The 18,762-nt window shown below is 38.2% G+C and overlaps 2 protein-coding genes and 3 long non-coding RNA genes across 5 annotated transcripts; 2 read left to right on the top strand and 3 right to left on the bottom strand.

Moving 5' to 3' along the window:
• The first annotated feature begins 4,048 nt into the window (after positions 1-4,048).
• On the top strand, positions 4,049-5,521 carry LOC137246136 (putative nuclease HARBI1). The gene is made up of 5 exons (XM_067777227.1): positions 4,049-4,334; positions 4,389-4,708; positions 4,771-4,874; positions 4,932-5,079; positions 5,142-5,521. The coding sequence occupies exons 1-5, from the start codon at positions 4,177-4,179 to the stop codon at positions 5,519-5,521; spliced, it is 1,110 nt and encodes a 369-aa protein (XP_067633328.1). The 5' UTR covers positions 4,049-4,176.
• A 770-nt stretch (positions 5,522-6,291) lies between these two features.
• Positions 6,292-6,990, bottom strand: LOC137247113 (uncharacterized). Its single transcript, XR_010951779.1, has 3 exons — positions 6,715-6,990; positions 6,459-6,654; positions 6,292-6,402 (listed from the first exon to the last, which is right to left on the bottom strand). It is a non-coding gene; the product is annotated as an uncharacterized lncRNA (long non-coding RNA).
• A 158-nt stretch (positions 6,991-7,148) lies between these two features.
• Positions 7,149-7,887, top strand: LOC137247111 (uncharacterized). Its single transcript, XR_010951778.1, has 3 exons — positions 7,149-7,431; positions 7,492-7,687; positions 7,746-7,887. It is a non-coding gene; the product is annotated as an uncharacterized lncRNA (long non-coding RNA).
• Positions 7,888-8,336: 449 nt separating this feature from the next.
• Positions 8,337-9,265, bottom strand: LOC137247110 (uncharacterized). The gene is made up of 2 exons (XR_010951777.1): positions 9,067-9,265; positions 8,337-9,004 (listed from the first exon to the last, which is right to left on the bottom strand). It is a non-coding gene; the product is annotated as an uncharacterized lncRNA (long non-coding RNA).
• Positions 9,266-9,305: 40 nt separating this feature from the next.
• On the bottom strand, positions 9,306-10,161 carry LOC137246135 (putative nuclease HARBI1). The gene is made up of 3 exons (XM_067777226.1): positions 9,816-10,161; positions 9,442-9,761; positions 9,306-9,379 (listed from the first exon to the last, which is right to left on the bottom strand). Exons 1-3 carry the CDS (start codon positions 9,971-9,973, stop codon positions 9,306-9,308), a joined length of 552 nt encoding a protein of 183 aa, XP_067633327.1. The 5' UTR covers positions 9,974-10,161.
• Positions 10,162-18,762: the final 8,601 nt, after the last annotated feature.

Below are 18,762 nucleotides of genomic sequence, written 5' to 3'. Positions count from 1 at the left end.
ATCTTTTTTATTGTATTGTTCTCCGGTATAACGCGTATCCCACAAACAAAGAAAGCACATATTCCTTGGCCATCCAGACGGTGGCTGTCCCATGATAAGGGCTACTACTTTCATGTCTACACATACTCTCCACTGAAATTGCTCGTACTGTATATAATTTAGACGGCCTTTCAAGCCTGTCTGTGTTGTACGCTAGTGGGACTGGTGGAATACTTTTGCCTTTGTACAACAAGGCTGCTTTTAAACTGCCTCTCACCTTCTGTGCCTGCTTGTAAAATTCTGGAGTTCAGAACTGTCTCAGAAATCGAAATAGCGCAATGTATCCGTATAATAGGCGGCCACCGTGGTGTGATGGTAGCGTGCTCCGCCTACCACACCGTATGCCGTGGGTTCACACCTGGGTCAAAGCAACATCAACATTTTAGAAATAAGGTTTTTCAATTAGAAGAAAATTTTTCTAAGCGGGGTCGCCCCTCGGCAGTGTTTGGCAAGCGCTCCGGGTGTATTTCTGCCATGAAAAGCTCTCAGTGAAAACGCATCTGCCTTGCTGATGCCGTTCGGAGTCAGCATAAAACGGGACCTACATGTCCGGCCAATTTGTAGGGAAAATCAAGAGGAGCACGACGCAAATTGGAAGAGAAGCTCGGCCTTAGATCTCTTCGGAGGTTATCGGGCCTTACATTTATTTTTATTTTTTTTTTTTAATAAAATAAATAAAATCGAATGCAATTGATGATGACTGCATTCCCACAAAATTCGTAAAAATGCTCGTGCCATATATTTTACCAACGCTCACGCACGTCATAACTTACAGCATAACCATCTACGTCGTGTTTTCCTCATGCTTGGAAGATCGCTACGGTGCAACCAATTGCAAGAACCAAGTCGGCAAGTAGTCCTAGCGACTTTCGGCCTATAAGCATCTTACCTGCGCTTTCTAAAGAGTTCGAAAAGTTGTTGCTTGAGCAAATACACGAGCAAATTGGTAACCTGAAAATGCTGTCCCCGCTTCAGGCAGGCTTTAGAGCAAAACATAGCTGCTCCACGGTCGTACTAAAAATCCTGGATGACATTAGAATTCTTTGTGCCTCTTAGATTTTTCTAAAGCTTTCGACTCGGTAAACCATGACTTACTCTGTATGAAGCTAATAAATTATTTTGGTTTTGGTCTTTCCGCAACGCATCTTATGCTGAGCTATTTAGGGGGTAGAACTCAAAATTGGTTCACAATTATCGAGCCTTAAACCACTGATGACTGGTGTTCCACAGGGATCTATTGCAGGTCCTTTATTTTTTAGTCTATTCATAAACGACATCTTTTATATCTGCCAGCATGCCAATATGCACGCTTACGCTGATGACATTCTATTATATCTATCTGGAAGGTATGAGGATACCAGCCATCCTTGTGGAAGGTTCAATAATGGCTTAGCATCCATTTTAGCTTGGGCCAATAGTGATAAGTCGTACTTCATTCCGATATCTAAAAAAAGCTACAGCTTCCTCAAATATTCCCCTTTTTATATTGCTGGTAGCGTTCTAAAACTGGAGCCAAAAGTGGCCAATCTTGGCTGACATGCGATGATCATGTAAACTCTATTGTCTGCAAAGTGTACAATATATTAAGGAACCTTCGAACGTCAGCGGCGTTTAATCCTCCCCATGTTAGGAGAAAGCTTTCAATACAGCTAATTTTGCCGGTCACATGCTACTCCGAACTGGTATACAGCAAGCTGAGCTCGCATTCTGCCCATAAGATTAACGTAGCTTTCAACCACGTTACGCGCTATGTGTTCGGGTTAGACAAATTTGACCATATTTCGTATACGATTGCTAGGGTGTGAAATAGCTGACTATCTGAAGGCCAGAAATTGTATTTTGCTCTGCAGCCTTATTATATGTAAGGAACCTAGTTATCTTTATGATGAGCTAATTTTTAACAAGTTTTATTTAGCTTGACTTTGTGTAGCGAGCGTTACGAACATTGTAATTGAAATTTAAGTAACATCCCGATAAGCCACAAGCTTCAATCTTGGAATATAGTTCAGAACCCGATGACAATGTAATAATAAGAAAGATATTCCGATAGGTGGCGCATGGATCGAAATATTTCAAAAAATTGTATTTGTGGTCCGATTTGGCTCATATTTGGAACACATAATACATACAAGAATAGAGAGAGACCTTTAAAAAAAATCGCCGTCTGGTGGCGCAAGGATCAAGATAGTCAAAAATTCGTTTTTGGGGTCCGATTTGGCAAATATTTGGAAAACATATATGACATACAGAAATAGAAACCGCCTTAGTAAAACAAACTCAACCTAGATGCCGCAAGAATTGAGATATTCAAAAAAATTGTACTTGTCTGTCCGATTTGGATCATTGAACAAACTGTATTGCATACAGTTCGGCAGAAGTGACATCAAAATTCTTTGGAGCAAATAAGTTAAAATTTTGTAAGAGAAATTCAAATAAAAACTCAATTCCCGGTAGAAGTGACACCTTTTTGTTAGTGAAATTCGAAGAGACAACATGGTTCCGAATAATAAGAAAACGAAAACATTCAAAAATAAGATAATTATACAAACATTTTTTAATTAAACGGTTTTATTGAAAACAATATTTACATTAAGTAATAATAATAGTAAAAGATAGAAAATAATTAGGTGGGTCTTAGGTACTAGTCATCACACTCCTCATCAATCTAGGGGGCGTGAAATTTCTGAAAACGTGAGGCGTAGCATAACCTGATTAAAGTTCAATTGGTCTTACTTATACATATATGAAAATATGATTTGTAAAGATATGAGCGGTTGACCATCAATAGAAATTTGACGCGACCCACGCTTTTCTTTAATTGAGGGGATATGTGGAATAACGGTATAACTCAAAAATCAACCTTTTGAGAAAAGTGAAAAAAAAACTTAACAATACAGGTAAAAATAAATGTATAATAATCCTACTTGGTAAGATTTTAGATAGTATGATTCTTTGATAAGAAAAAGTAATAAATTTTATATCTATATAATTTTATTAGAAAATTGATGATTTCTTTTTTTTTTTTTGAGTTCTACCGTAATTCGTCTACGTCGCCGTCAAGATTGCGGACGTGTTTATTTTTCGCTCCGCGTTTTTTGTACTATCTCTGCTATTATGGCAAGTTTTAATAAGTATAATTATAACAAGTGCACTGTTGACCTGAGATAGTGACTCTTGTTTCAATATAATTACTATTAACATTTTATTCAAATGAAGAAACAATTTTATTATCAATAAAATAAATTATTCAAAATGCCCTGCGAATGTGGACAAAGGGTTGATCGCAATAAACCCAAAGTGTTGTGTGCAAAGTGCAATGACCTTTTTCATTTGCAATGTGTTAACATGTCATCTGATGATCTTGATTATCTCATCTCTTCAAAGAAACCATTCTTTTGTAAATTGTGTTCGGTTGCGCGTCGCGCATCGATACGTACTCCTCCACCAAGTGCTCCACCCATTGTCTCTAATAATGCTGAGAGCATAGGCGAGCTGCGTGAAAATATCCAACAACTATCTCTGTTCGATATTGCTAATGACATTGCTGCTTTACGTTCGGAAAATGCCAGTATACTTACTACAGTGAATTCTCTATTAGCCGAAGCTTGCTCTTTGCGCTCATTAATTGTCGATAAAAATAATACTATCTCCTCGTTAACTACCGAACTAAAAGACATGCATACTGTTGTTGCTTCCTATGCTAGTGAACGCGAATCAACTCGCAAAGAAAAACAAAAAGTTAAACAGTCAACTTCTCATAAGAAAAACAATATGAGTGGCTTGGCTTCAAAAGCAAAAAACAGCAACAACGACTCTGCTGCAAAAGGTAAACAAATCGCGAGTATCAAAAAGCCTGAATCTGATACAGAAACAAGGCAGTCAGAACCTATGATAGAATCTGAATCTCTAACTCCAATCAATGATGTCGCTGCTAAGGAGAAACCTGGGCCCGAATCGCCACATACGATCACGGATCGAAAACTATACGAAAGACAATTAGGTGATACGTCAGACGTATGGGTCGATTGGCATTACCACATACGAAAGCTATCGTATCGTAATTCATTCTTAGTTCACAATAGATTTTAAGGTCCACATCACTGTGGATTTTATTTTTATGTCACAATAGATGTGGAAATGTCAAAATATTTAAAAATTTTAATAAACAAACGAAATTTCAAAATGGATGTGCACTTACTTTTCTATATAAGTTCAAGCGATAGTGAGGAAGATGAAACAGTAGCACGGAGGCTACTTAGAGATAAAAGTGATCCTTTAGCTTTACCACAAACTGCGTAAGTATGTGGCAAATAAAGTTTTACAAGTATACAAAAATGTGTGTTCTGCAGATTCTTGAAACGATTTAGATTATCTAAAGAGGCTTTCCAGTTTGTACTTCATGCCTTAAATTTGAAGCAGTCGGATGCAAAAGCGGTGCCTCCAGTTCTACAACTAGCTGCCACACTTTCTCTTCTAGGAAGTGGCGGGTATCAGCATTGTGTCGGCAGTGATTATTTGGTTGGAATGTGCCAGAGCACTGTGTCAAAGATAACATCCCACGTTATTTTCGAAATGGAGAACAAGTTGTGTCCACAAAATATACAATTTCATTTAAACGAAACTTCGGAATGCAAGCAATGGTTTATGGATAAATACAAAATACCTGGAGGTAGGCAAACGTTCAATTACATTTATTAAATAAGTTTTTTAATTGAATATCTACTTTTACAGTCATCGGTTGCATTGATGGCACACACATCGGCTTGCAAAGACCATCTGTGGATGAGCATATGTACTTTAATAGGAAAGGATACCATAGTATCAACGCAATGATAGTGAGTTGTTGCTCATTTTCTTTATTCTTTGTACTAACTATATAAATATTTTGGCAGATGTGCGATCACACCTATAAAATTTTGGCAATCAACTGTCAGTACAGTGGTGCGGCTCATGATTCCTTCGTTTGGAGGCATTCAGATCAACGACGAGTATTGCAAGAGAGGTTTGAAATTAATAGGCGGAGCAATGCGTGGCTTTTAGGTACGACAGTGTTTGCTTTTTGGTTAATATTACTATTGTAATGACAATTTTCATTTCAACAGGTGATTCTGGCTATCCACTAGAGCCGTGGTGCATAACGCCTTACCGAAACCCCGCCGATGGCTCCAGTGAATCCGCATTTAATGATGTACACTCAAAAGCAAGATGTATCATCAAACGTACCATTGGTATTTTTAAAGGACGTTGGAGAATATTAGGGTATGGCAATAAGGGTAGATACCATCCTACAAAAGTGGCACGATTTGCCAATGTGTGTGCAGCTTTACATAATATCTGCATACAGTTCAAAATTGATTACAACGTACGAAGATATGAATCAGACCAAATCAGCGATGCTGACCCAGGCGAAGCCAACCATCTTACCACAATTGGTCAAACAATAAGAGACCAAATAAAACACTCTCTAATTAATTCCACGTAAAAATTAAGAAAAAACGATTTGTAAAAGCAAATGAATTCATTTAATTGTTTCTACTAAGTGCTAAGTATGTATGTTAAAATTAGAGATAAATGAAATCACTATTCGCTTAATTGCTAAAATCACAAAAATTAAAAAAATTCAGGTACAAACTTTGTTTTTACTAAGTGCTAAGTATGTATGTTAAAATTAGAAATAAAATAAATGAAATGACTATTCGTTTAATTGCTTAAAATCAAAAAATTAAAAAAATTCAGATACAAACTTGTTAAAGCTAACATAAAATTTTAATTTCTTCTTTTTCTATTTACACTTATTGCTAGAGACTCTAATTCTAAATTTTTGATTTGTAAATCAAGTGTATGTGATTCTTGATGCAGTTTATGCTTCTCCTCCTTAATGGTCAGCATCCTTTCATGCACTTGCAACAACCTCTCCTGCACCTGCACCAATCGGTCAATCTTCTCCCCCAAATCGCGCTGAAAATCAGACACTCTACTCAAATTTTGTTAGAGCAGGGACAATTTTTCGGCACTCTTACTTACTCGCCGTGGAGTATTGCACCGAGAGGTTACGCGCGGTGTAAGGGTAGTAACCGACCTAGATGGACCAGGTAAAGCGCTGGCTGATGCGCTGCTTGTTCCACTATCACTGTTGCTCTCACTATCACTATTTTCGGTGCTGCTTCTATGAGCGGGTGAATTGCCAAAAGTGCGAACGGTACTATTCCCGTCCACTGCGACCGCAAGTCCGGCTGCCTCTATAATCAATTCCTCAGTTGCACTGATGGGAATTTCATTATAAGGAACTCCTCCAGTTTGTCTTTTGGACAATTTGTTGTGGGAAAGCTTCTTCTTCGCCTGATATTTTTGATCTGCGAAAACCTACGAGCAAACATTTGTAAGTATCTTGGTTGCACTTTATATATATATATATATACCTTCCTCCACATTTTGGCGTCTTTTACTGGTGGCCCGTCAGCATTTAAACGCTTGGAAAGCTCCTCCCACAGTCTGTTGGACGTTGCTCTACCTTGTGCGGAATTGGGAAATTTGTTTTTCGCCAAGTTCGGGTGTTCCGCCATAAATTGCGCCATGCACTCCTTTTGGTTTGGGTTTAGCTTGTTAAAATTCGTCCTTAAATAATAAAATATAGTCCAACAATAATATAAACACATATTTTGAGAAATAACTTACATTTTCTCTTATATTTGTATTAAATTTTTGTATATTTATATATTTGTACTCGCTTTCGGTTGCCGGTTTGTAATCGAATAACAATACGAACGATCGAGTGCAATTGTCTCTCGTTCACGGTTGTCGCGATACCGATTTACGATCCACAAAGTACGTTCACGTATGTAGTAATCCCAAAAAGTGACATTTTACGTGACGGATCGTACGATCACGTATGTCATAATCCAAAAAACAAGTTTTTACGTGACGAGTTATACGATCACGTATGTGGCGATTCGGGCCCTGTTCTCATTGACAACAACAATGTTACACTATCTGTTGAACCAGCTAATACGTGTGTTGATGATAGCATTGTTATTATTGATACAACTGACATACAAAGTGATGAGCCTACTGATGCAAAGTGGGTGGAAGTTATAACGAAAAAGAAAGCAGGGCCCGAATCGCCACATACGTGATCGTATAACTCGTCACGTAAAAACTTGTTTTTTGGATTATGACATACGTGATCGTACGATCCGTCACGTAAAATGTCACTTTTTGGGATTACTACATACGTGAACGTACTTTGTGGATCGTAAATCGGTATCGCGACAACCGTGAACGAGAGACAATTGCACTCGATCGTTCGTATTGTTATTCGATTACAAACCGGCAACCGAAAGCGAGTACAAATATATAAATATACAAAAATTTAATACAAATATAAGAGAAAATGTAAGTTATTTCTCAAAATATGTGTTTATATTATTGTTGGACTATATTTTATTATTTAAGGACGAATTTTAACAAGCTAAACCCAAACCAAAAGGAGTGCATGGCGCAATTTATGGCGGAACACCCGAACTTGGCGAAAAACAAATTTCCCAATTCCGCACAATGTAGAGCAACGTCCAACAGACTGTGGGAGGAGCTTTCCAAGCGTTTAAATGCTGACGGGCCACCAGTAAAAGACGCCAAAATGTGGAGGAAGGTATATATATATATATATATAAAGTGCAACCAAGATACTTACAAATGTTTGCTCGTAGGTTTTCGCAGATCAAAAATATCAGGCGAAGAAGAAGCTTTCCCACAACAAATTGTCCAAAAGACAAACTGGAGGAGGTCCTTATAATGAAATTCCCATCAGTGCAACTGAGGAATTGATTATAGAGGCAGCCGGACTTGAGGTCGCAGTGAACGGGAATAGTACCGTTCGCACTTTTGGCAATTCACCCGCTTATAGAAGCAGCACCGAAAATAGTGATAGTGAGAGCAACAGTGATAGTGGAACAAGCAGCGCATCTGCCAGCGCTTTGCCTGGTCCATCTAGGTCGGTTACTACCCTTCCACCGCGTGTAATCTCTCGGTGCAATACTCCATGGCGAGTAAGTAAGAGTGCCGAAAAATTGTCCCTGCTCCAACAAAATTTGAGTAGTGTCTGATTTTCAGCGCGATTTGGGGGAGAAGATTGACCGATTGGTGCAGGTGCAGGAGAGGTTGTTGCAAGTGCATGAAAGGATGCTGACCATTAAGGAGGAGAAGCATAAACTGCATCAAGAATCACATGCACTTGATTTACAAATCAAAAATTTAGAATTAGAGTCTCTAGCAATAAGTGTAAATAGAAAAAGAAGAAATTAAAATTTTATGTTAGCTTTAACAAGTTTGTATCTGAATTTTTTTAATTTTTTGATTTTAAGCAATTAAACGAATAGTCATTTCATTTATTTTATTTCTAATTTTAACATACATACTTAGCACTTAGTAAAAACAAAGTTTGTACCTGAATTTTTTTAATTTTTGTGATTTTAGCAATTAAGCGAATAGTGATTTCATTTATCTCTAATTTTAACATACATACTTAGCACTTAGTAGAAACAATTAAATGAATTCATTTGCTTTTACAAATCGTTTTTTCTTAATTTTTACGTGGAATTAATTAGAGAGTGTTTTATTTGGTCTCTTATTGTTTGACCAATTGTGGTAAGATGGTTGGCTTCGCCTGGGTCAACATCGCTGATTTGGTCTGATTCATATCTTCGTACGTTGTAATCAATTTTGAACTGTATGCAGATATTATGTAAAGCTGCACACACATTGGCAAATCGTGCCACTTTTGTAGGATGGTATCTACCCCTATTGCCATACCCTAATATTCTCCAACGTCCTTTAAAAATACCAATGGTACGTTCGATGATACATCTTGCTTTTGAGTGTACATCATTAAATGCGGATTCACTGGAGCCATCGGCGGGGTTTCGGTAAGGCGTTGTGCACCACGGCTCTAGTGGATAGCCAGAATCACCTGCTGAAATGAAAATTGTCATTACAATAGTAATATTAACCAAAAAGCAAACACTGTCGTACCTAAAAGCCACGCATTGCTCCGCCTATTAATTTCAAACCTCTCTTGCAATACTCGTCGTTGATCTGAATGCCTCCAAACGAAGGAATCATGAGCCGCACCACCGTACTGACAGTTGATTGCCAAAATTTTATAGGTGTGATCGCACATCTGCCAAAATATTTATATAGTTAGTACAAAGAATAAAGAAAATGAGCAACAACTCACTATCATTGCGTTGATACTATGGTATCCTTTCCTATTAAAGTACATACATATGCTCATCCACAGATGGTCTTTGCAAGCCGATGTGTGTGCCATCAATGCAACCGATGACTGTAAAAGTAGATATTCAATTAAAAAAATTATTTAATAAATGTAATTGAACGTTTGTCTACCTCCAGGTATTTTGTATTTATCCATAAACCTTTGCTTGCATTCCGAAGTTTCGTTTAAATGAAATTGTATATTTTGTGGACACAACTTGTTCTCCATTTCGAGAATAACGTGGGATGTTATCTTTGACACAGTGCTCTGGCACATTCCAACCAAATAATCATTGCCGACACAATGCTGATACCCGCCACTTCCTAGAAGAGAAAGTGTGGCAGCTAGTTGTAGAACTGGAGGCACCGCTTTTGCATCCGACTGCTTCAAATTTAAGGCATGAAGTACAAACTTGAAAGCCTCTTTAGATAATCTAAATCGTTTCAAGAATCTGCAGAACACACATTTTTGTATACTTGTAAAACTTTATTTGCCACATACTTACGCAGTTTGTGGTAAAGCTAAAGGATCACTTTTATCTCTAAGTAGCCTCCGTGCTACTGTTTCATCTTCCTCACTATCGCTTGAACTTATATAGAAAAGTAAGTGCACATCCATTTTGAAATTTCGTTTGTTTATTAAAATTTTTAAATATTTTGACATTTCCACATCTATTGTGACATAAAAATAAAATCCACAGTGATGTGGACCTTAAAATCTATTGTGAACTAAGAATGAATTACGATACGATAGCTTTCGTATGTGGTAATGCCAATCGACCCATACGTCTGACGTATCACGTAATTGTCTTTCGTATAGTTTTCGATCCGTGATCGTATGTGGCGATTCGGGCCCAGGTAAAAATCGAAGTACTGAGAAGGATAAATCTGACTTAAATACCGCCGCATCTCCGTCTTTCTCTGCGTCAGCTGTTAATGGCACTAATGCTGAAGTTACCATTGCGAACGTCAACAACAATCATCAACATCAGAAGGTAGATGATGCAACGAAGAATAATGATGATAAACAAATGCGCATTATTGGTTCGAATGTAAGCACTGAGCTTAGGGTTGCTAAGACTAAGTGGCTTCATATTGCGTCGTTTTTGCCATCCGTTACAGAGGAAAATATTATTGAATACGTCTCTAAGTATTCTGCGATACGAAGAGAGTTGCTTTCTTGTCACGGGCTTATCAGGAAAGGTACTGCCGTTGAATCATTGAAGCGAATTACATTCAAACTTGGTGTTCCCGATTCTTGGTTTGATAAGATGCTCAACCCTGAGCTTTGGCCTGCCGGTGTAACGGTTTGCCCTTTTCGGTTTGGCCGAAAAAGGTTCGAACCGAAGACATAGTCGCTAGTTCTTACTTAGAAATTAGTAGATCCATTAATAAATCAAAATCGAGTTATGCGCTTTATTATCAAAATGTTAGTGGGATGCGTACCAAATCGTCACAATTCTATTGTAACGTTAGTTCACACGAATATGATATATTAGCTCTGTCAGAGACCTGGTTGAATGAAAATTTTTCATCTAACGAATTTTTTGACGGCTATTATAACGTATTTCGCAATGATCGGTGCCCGAACGCCACCGGTCTTGAGAGGGGTGGTGGTGTTTTAATTCCTATTAGAGCAGATCTATGTAGTAAACTGATTACTAATGATTTGATAGATGGTGGCGTTGAACAAATCTGTGTAAGCGTTAAGTTTAATGACAATAAAACAATAATAATCGTTTTGTCTTATATTCCGCCAAGTAGTGAAATTGCTGTCTATCGAAAACATTTAGATAATATAAATAGTGTCATAAGTACTGCTAATCCGTCTGATGAGATTATATATCTAGGCGACTTTAACTTAAGTAATATCTCCTGGTCAAGTGGCTGTAATAATTTACTCACAAATATCAGATCCGATATCGATGTGCTTGTTGTTAGCACTTTGTTCTCGTATGGCTTAAAACAATATAATACTCAACCAAACAGTAATGGAAGGTTCCTTGATCTCGTTTTTGGATCTCATGATTTAAGAATATCTTGCCTGGAGTGTCTATCTCCAATCTTGGAAAACAGTTTACATCACAATGCTTTGGTTGCAAATTTCGAGTTTTATAGCTTTGATAATAACCCAGTTGTAAATATTTCAGAATATAACTATTTCAAGGCTGATGGTCCAGCGATAAACGGGTTTATCCTCGACACTGATTGGTCCTTCTTGGACTCCGCTAATGGGCCTGAGGCTTGTTATGAACTCTTAAAGCAAAGGCTTTCATTAGCAGTCTCGAATTTTGTTCCGCGAAAACGGAAAATTCTGAACAACAGGCCACCCTGGTTCAATACTAAACTTAATAATATTAAAAATAAAAAACGTAAGGCCTTTAAGAAATATAAAAGGAGCAGGAGTGAATCTGATCGTTTTACCTTTGTCAGGCTTAAATCGACTTTTAACTGTGTCAATAAGTTCTTGTTTAGACAATGTATGAATAATCTGGAATCAAAACTGAAGACGAATCCATCTAGTTTCTGGTCGGTGATTAATTCCAAGAGGCAGACTAACGGATTTCCGACGTGCATGGAGTATGACGGTGTATCGTCCAGTAATACGGTAGATATTTGTAACTTATTTGCCAAATTATTTCAGAAGGTATACTCAGATCCTACCTCTTCACCTAGTCCGATATTCTACTCTGGTTCTCTGCGTCAAATTTCTTCTTTTGATATTACAGCCGAAGATGTATTTCTGTCAATTTCAAAATTGAATAATAGTCCGAAATCAGATAGCGAGGGATTTTCTCCGTTATTCTTCAAACTATGTTCAAATACAATTTCTGAACCCCTGGCAATTCTTTTCCAAGGATGCTTGAACCATGGGATATTTTTAGACTCTTGGAAGTTATGCTCCATAAATCCGGTATTTAAGTCTGGTGACCGCAATGATATTCGCAACTACAGACCTATTGTTAAGCAGAGTACTCTGGCAAAACTATTCGATAGTATCCTTCATAGCAAATTGTTTGACTACATAGTCAAGGCTATTGTTGAGTGTCAGCATCGGTTTTTTCCTGGCAGGTCTACTTCTACCAATCTGGCTTTAGTCACTAGCCAAATTGTAGATGCCTTTGAGAACCATGCGCAACTAGACGTCATCTATACTGACTTCTCGAAAGCATTTGACAAGGTCGACCACTCTATACTATTGCAAAAACTGGGGATGTACGGAGTGACCGGAAGTTTGCTGAAGTTCTTCTCAAGTTTCTTATCGAATATAAAGCTTTTTGTGTCAATCGGAGCCAACCAGTCTACTGCGCTTATTAACGCTTGGTCTGGAATCCCACAGGGAACACACTGTGGCCCTCTTTTTTTCCAAATTTTTATTAATGATCTACCTCAAAAATTCAAATTTGCTAAATGTTTAATGTTTGCAGACGACGTCAAACTCTTTCTAACCGTACGGGATACTTCTGACTGCATTAACTTGCAATATGATCTCGATTCTTTTAATGAATGGTGTTCAAGTAATAACCTACTTTTAAATACTAACAAATGCTGTGTGGTTTCCTATTCTAAAAGGGTCACTACCACCTTTTTCAACTACAAATTAAATGCTGGATCTTTAAACCGTTGTCGAGAGATAAAAGATCTGGGTGTAATTTTTGACAACCAACTCTCTTTTTCTGGTCAAATCGACTTTATTATTTCCAAATCTTTTGCAATGGTTGGGTTTATTAGACGTAATTCCAGGGACTTCAAGGATCCGATGACTTTGAAGGCACTTTTTACGGCATTGGTAAGAAGTCGTCTGGAATATTGCTCGATTATATGGAGTCCATTCTATGAAGGTAGCTCACATAAAATTGAGAGAGTTCAAAGAATTTTCACCAAAATTGCTTTGCGTATGCTTCACTGGCCCGATGGCCTCCCATCATATATCAGCAGACGTAAATTGCTCGGACTCCAGGCTTTGTATGACCGTAGAACTTGTATCTCACTCATGCTTGCCTATAACGTTATCAACGGTAATATAAACTGCCATGATTTATCTAATTTATTCGTTTCATATATTCCACCACGTGATCTAAGGCACACCAGACTATTTGTTGAAGTAACTCATCGAACGAATTACGCGTTGAATGAACCCATATCCAAGGCTTTACACCTAGCAAATCGATATAGTGGTCTTCTTAACTTTAATAATAGCATTTATAAATTTAAGCTTGAACTTTTCTCTATTTTTAACTAGTCTGTAAGGAAGTTTGTACTTTTTAGACCGAAATATAAATATAATAATATAATATAATATTCCATAGATCGAATATCAAATATTATACCATTGTTAAATACATTATATTTTATTATTTAGAAATGCTTATAACTATTTATTATTTCTTTTTGTTTTTTAGCAATCTTTTTTTTACTACTTTTATCATTTTTAACCTTTTTTTCTATTTTTAACAATGGAGTTCTCTGTCTGCTTAGTCGTGTTTGAAACCACTTCAATTCTTTTATTTTTCAGTTCTTTCTGGTCTACGACATTGAATATATTTTCTTACCATCTCGATGCTTCACTACTGCAAAATTTTATTAGAGAGTTATACCGTTTTTCCATAAATGAAGCTAATATCTTTGCTTAAATATCACTATTATTTTCTAAGATTAATATGGTATGTGTATGCTCTTTTTATTTAGTTGATTTATGTAAAAACGGTGTAACTCGACTTTTACCATTATTCCACACATCCCCTCAATTGTCTGATCAACGCCCTAGATTGATGAGGAGTGTGATGACTAGTACCTAGGACCTACCTAATTATTTTATATCTTTTAGTATTATTATTACTTAATGTAAGTAATGGGTTCAATAAAACCGTGTAACTTAAAATTATTTCCTCCTGAAAAGGCGTCTCGCTCGCCTTCAACTCGCGGTAGCGTTAACACACTCTTCTTGTTGCGCTCACTTTTAACGTAGCCCTGTAGACAGCGTCTTTTCTTTCGGTTGCAACCCGGCATTCTTCATCGTACCAGTTGTTTTTCCGTGGTCGCCGATAGCCAATTTTTCCCCCGGCGGCAGTACTAAGTGATTTGCAGATATGCTCCCACTGCTCCTACATTCCATCGGGTTGACTTGTGCTCTCAGGGAGCAGGTGTGAGAGTCGAGTTGCGAAATCGTTGGCAGTCTGTCGCAGCGATTGCAGCCTTTCCTTGGCGTTTATTTTGGCTGCGACTCGATGTTTGGTCCTCGGATCGTGCGCACATCTAAAACACTGGAGGCATGTCGTCCATCTATCACAACGTTGTGGATCTGATTACGTGTATTTCGATCGGGGGACAGCCAAGTAGCTTGAGGTATCTTTTTATACATGAACCTCTTGCTGGAAATGACCATGTTTCGAGCACCCGCAAAGTCAATCAGCCTCAGTCCATCAGGAGAAGTTTCTTTACGAGGCTGAACATTTCCGACTGTGAGGCCAAAAACACATTCTTTGCCCACCCTGGCGTTAAAGACACCATACACAACTTGTATATTATGCTGCGCGCAGCGCTTATATGTGTGTTCTAAACGTTCGTAGAAGGCGTCTTTCACCTCATCGCCTTTCTCCTCTGTAGGTGTATGGGCGTAGATGAATTATATATCTATGTATTGAAATTTTTTGCTTTTATTCGGATAACGGCGAGACGTTCGACCGCAAGCGTGAACGCTAGTATTTTGCGACAAAGTCTCTCTCCCACCACGAATCCGACGGCGAAACAGCGCTTATTTGTATGGTCGTTCCAGTAGATGTCACAATTTTTGATCTTCTTCATAGCTTGCTTCGTCCAACGCATTTCTTGGATGGCAGTGATGTCAACTTTTGCTTTGACAAGGACATCACCAGCGTGGAATCTACACAATCCCATTAAGGGAACGAACATTCTAAGGGCATCAGTTAAGGGTTGTCTTCTTATCACAGGCTTCGCTGAGTTTTTCATTGGAGTGTGGTTTGACGTGACAAATCCCAAGCTCAGCGCACAACCCGTTCATCGGGGATGAAAATATTATTTGCACGTTTATATAGCGAGCCGCTTGATCTAAGACAGACGCTCTCACCTTGTGGTGGACAGACGCTGCAAATAAAAATCCCCTGCTTGCCCTTAAGCCGAGTAGCTGGGTTTTCGTCTTCTTACATTAGCTCACCAATAAACGGATTTTCAGTGGCTAACCAGAGGATACTTGGGCGCTAGCGACCGGAAGTAGTGAGCAAAAGAATCGCTCTGGCCATTCCCGGGTGAATGACGGTCACAAGCTTCCCCACTTCTACACACGGATCCACCCCTATCGTCTAATAGGAGGCACGAGATTGTGAAAAAATTGCTATCTGAGCAACTGTCTGTAAGGCATATGTACTGCATATACGGCTGATCTGCACACTTTTTTACCTAGAATATATGCCGTATACCGCCGTGGTATGGTGGTAGCAAATCAACAGAAAAGCTTTAGAAATAAGCTTTTTATAGAATAAAGTTTTTCTAAACGGAGTCGCCCATCGGCAGTGATATGGGATATGGTAAGCACTCCGAGTGTATACCTGCCATGAAAAGCTTCTCAGTGAAAACTCATCTGCCTTGCAGATGCCGTTCGAAGTCGACATAAAACATATAGGTTCCGTCCCGCCAATTTGTAGGAAAAATGAAAAGAAGCACGATGCAAATTGGAAGAGAAGCTTGGGCTAAAATCTCCTCGGAGGTATCGCGCCTCACATTTATTTATTTATATGCCGCATATATAAGCATTTGGTGAAATTATAGTCTTATATCTCATAAATTGAAGAAGATATGTTAAAAAAACCTTGTTGAAAAATCGGTTGTATGGGGGATATTTGCTATAATATATACCTGCTCACCAAATTTTATCAAGATATCTAAAAAATTGAGGGACAAGTTTACGTTCAAACAGACAGACGGACACGGCGTAATCAAACCAGATTGTCAACCTAATCAATTTGGTATTCTTATTGGTGAGTCTATCTCTTCTCCTTTAAGGACTTACAATTTTGGGATTCGTGGCAAACTTAATATACCATTTTATTTTCATGAAATATACATTTACATTTATACATTTATACATTGTGGCCACCGTGGTGTGATGGTAGCGTGCTCCGCCTATCACGCCGTATGCCCTGGGTTCAACTCCCGGGCAAAGCAACATCAAAAATTTTAGAAATAAGATTTTTCAATTAGAAGAAAATTTTTCTAAGCGGGGTCGCCCCTCGGCAGTGTCTGGCAAGCGCTCCGATTGTATTTCTGCCATGAAAAGCTCTCAGTGAAAACTCATCTGCCTTGCAGATGCCGTTCGGAGTCGGCAGAAAACATGTAGGTCCCGTCCGGCCAATTTGTAGGGAAAAATCAAGAGGAGCACGACGCAAATTGGAAGAGAAGCTCGGCCTTAGATCTCTTCGGAGGTTATCGCGCCTTACATTTATTTTTTTTTTTATACATTTATTACATGAGTATGAGTAACACCACAATGGGTTAATTCTGTTTGTTTACAACTTTTGACGCAATAGTCCCTTAAATGAGATTCATATACAACTGTCAATCGCACTTTGTTGAATACACTTTGGAAAAGCTACAAAATTTACAAAAGCCGATTGTTACTACGACATGCTTCTTAACTCGAAATCTCCAACATTCATACTCTGTACTGGTGTTGGGGCAGATGCCTCTATCCCCCCAGCCATATGAATGCCGCGCTGCACGCTTTATAAATTGTCTCTAAATATTTCCCTTTTGTTGCTATTCCTTTTATACACAAATTTGGTACATATGTATACTAGACTGGGTTGGTCCCCATACAAAGAAAAAAGTTGCTAATGCCCGCCCCTAAATTTAAAGATTATGTTGAGAGGGTTTCGAAAAAAAATTTTATTTCTTTTTTTGATCCTTCGAGATACAGCCGAAAAGGTTTTTTCGTTGTAACTTGGTTATTTGTAATCCGATTTTTAAAATTGATATGTCATTATTTTGGCCTTGAGAAGCTTCACATTTCCGTTTAATGTCCTTTTAAGCTATGAAGTCTTTTTCACATGATTAGGTCAGCTAACAAAGTTATACCCCCCCCCCCCCCCCCCCCCCTAAAGTATCCTCTTTTCCTTACCAAACGAAAGTACTTAAAAATTCAAGAAAATGTTGCTTTTAAACCATATTACTAAAATAATAAACAAAGAAGTTATAGCACTTTCAATATTTATTTCAACTGTTATTTTACCTGATTCTTATTATACTTAGACCTGAAACTCATGATATTTTTGTTGGAAAAATTATTCTCAGGGTTTGCATTGAAAAGCTAATAAAGATATGCCAAATATCATAAATAGGGGAAGTCAAAGTAAATAACTGAGTCAAACCTGTTGTTTCGTATTTATAATAATAACACTATGCGACAAAATCAACTTTTTTTCTGGAACTTCGAAGGCCGATATCTATTTTTTGGAAGCTAACTTCTCTCTAAATCTCTACAAAAAAGTGGGTTTTGTCCAATACCCAGAAAATAAGTTGATTTTGTCGCATAGTGTTTGTTCGGAGCAGCAGCTGACACCTAAGTGAACACACTTTCGAATGAGTGTGTGTTGACAGTTGTCAATCAAAACATATGGGCGAGCGAGAACTATTCGTTTTCTTGTTTTCGTGGCACTAGCAAGCACAACTTTTTGGTTTATATAATATCTCGTGGCTAATCATTTTTTGTAAAACCAAAATCTCATCTACATTTATTTAAACTATAATAAAGTCTGTAAATACATGCAGTGTTCAAATATTAAAAGGTTCATTTGGTTTTTGTTCATTTGGATTTGTTAAACGTCAAAGGTTTGCGTTTTGTGTTTATTTGGATGCATTTTGGAGTGTGAGCGTGCAACCCAACAAGCACACATTCATATCATCGGATTCCATAAGCTGCAAGAAAGCTTGCAGCTCAACAGTGTTGTTATTATAAATACGAAACAGCAGGTTTTGACTCAGTTATTCATTCACTCCAGCGGGTTAGGGGATCAGAATATACCCGCGGTAGGTATGCCTGTCGTAAGAGGCTACTAAAATACCAGATTCAAAGGGCTGTGTAGCGCAACCCTTCAGGTTGCCAGCGCAATATATAGCTTCTCCAAACCCAATGGTCAACCTCACCTATCCGCTGCGAATCCTGTTTCACTAACAGACGAGGCTCTGGCGACCCCAAGCTCCTCATGGAACTTGGGGGTGGAGAGGGGGGAATGTCCAGAAGGTTTAATGTGGCCACATAAATCGTTCCCGAGATGGTCGGGCTAGCACCTTAATGGTGCTGTGGTACCGGAGCGTACCGGATCTGTATCCGGCAAAGGACCATCACATCGATAACACTCCCCAAAGCCTTCGGGGAGCAACGTTATCGCTACAACAACAACAACAACTCAGTTATTCACTTTGACTTCCCCTATTTAT

The sequence above is a fragment of the Eurosta solidaginis genome, chromosome 3 (assembly GCF_040869045.1).
Source record: "Eurosta solidaginis isolate ZX-2024a chromosome 3, ASM4086904v1, whole genome shotgun sequence".
Taxonomy (NCBI): domain Eukaryota; kingdom Metazoa; phylum Arthropoda; class Insecta; order Diptera; family Tephritidae; genus Eurosta; species Eurosta solidaginis.
This window is presented reverse-complemented; position numbering and strand designations above follow the sequence as displayed.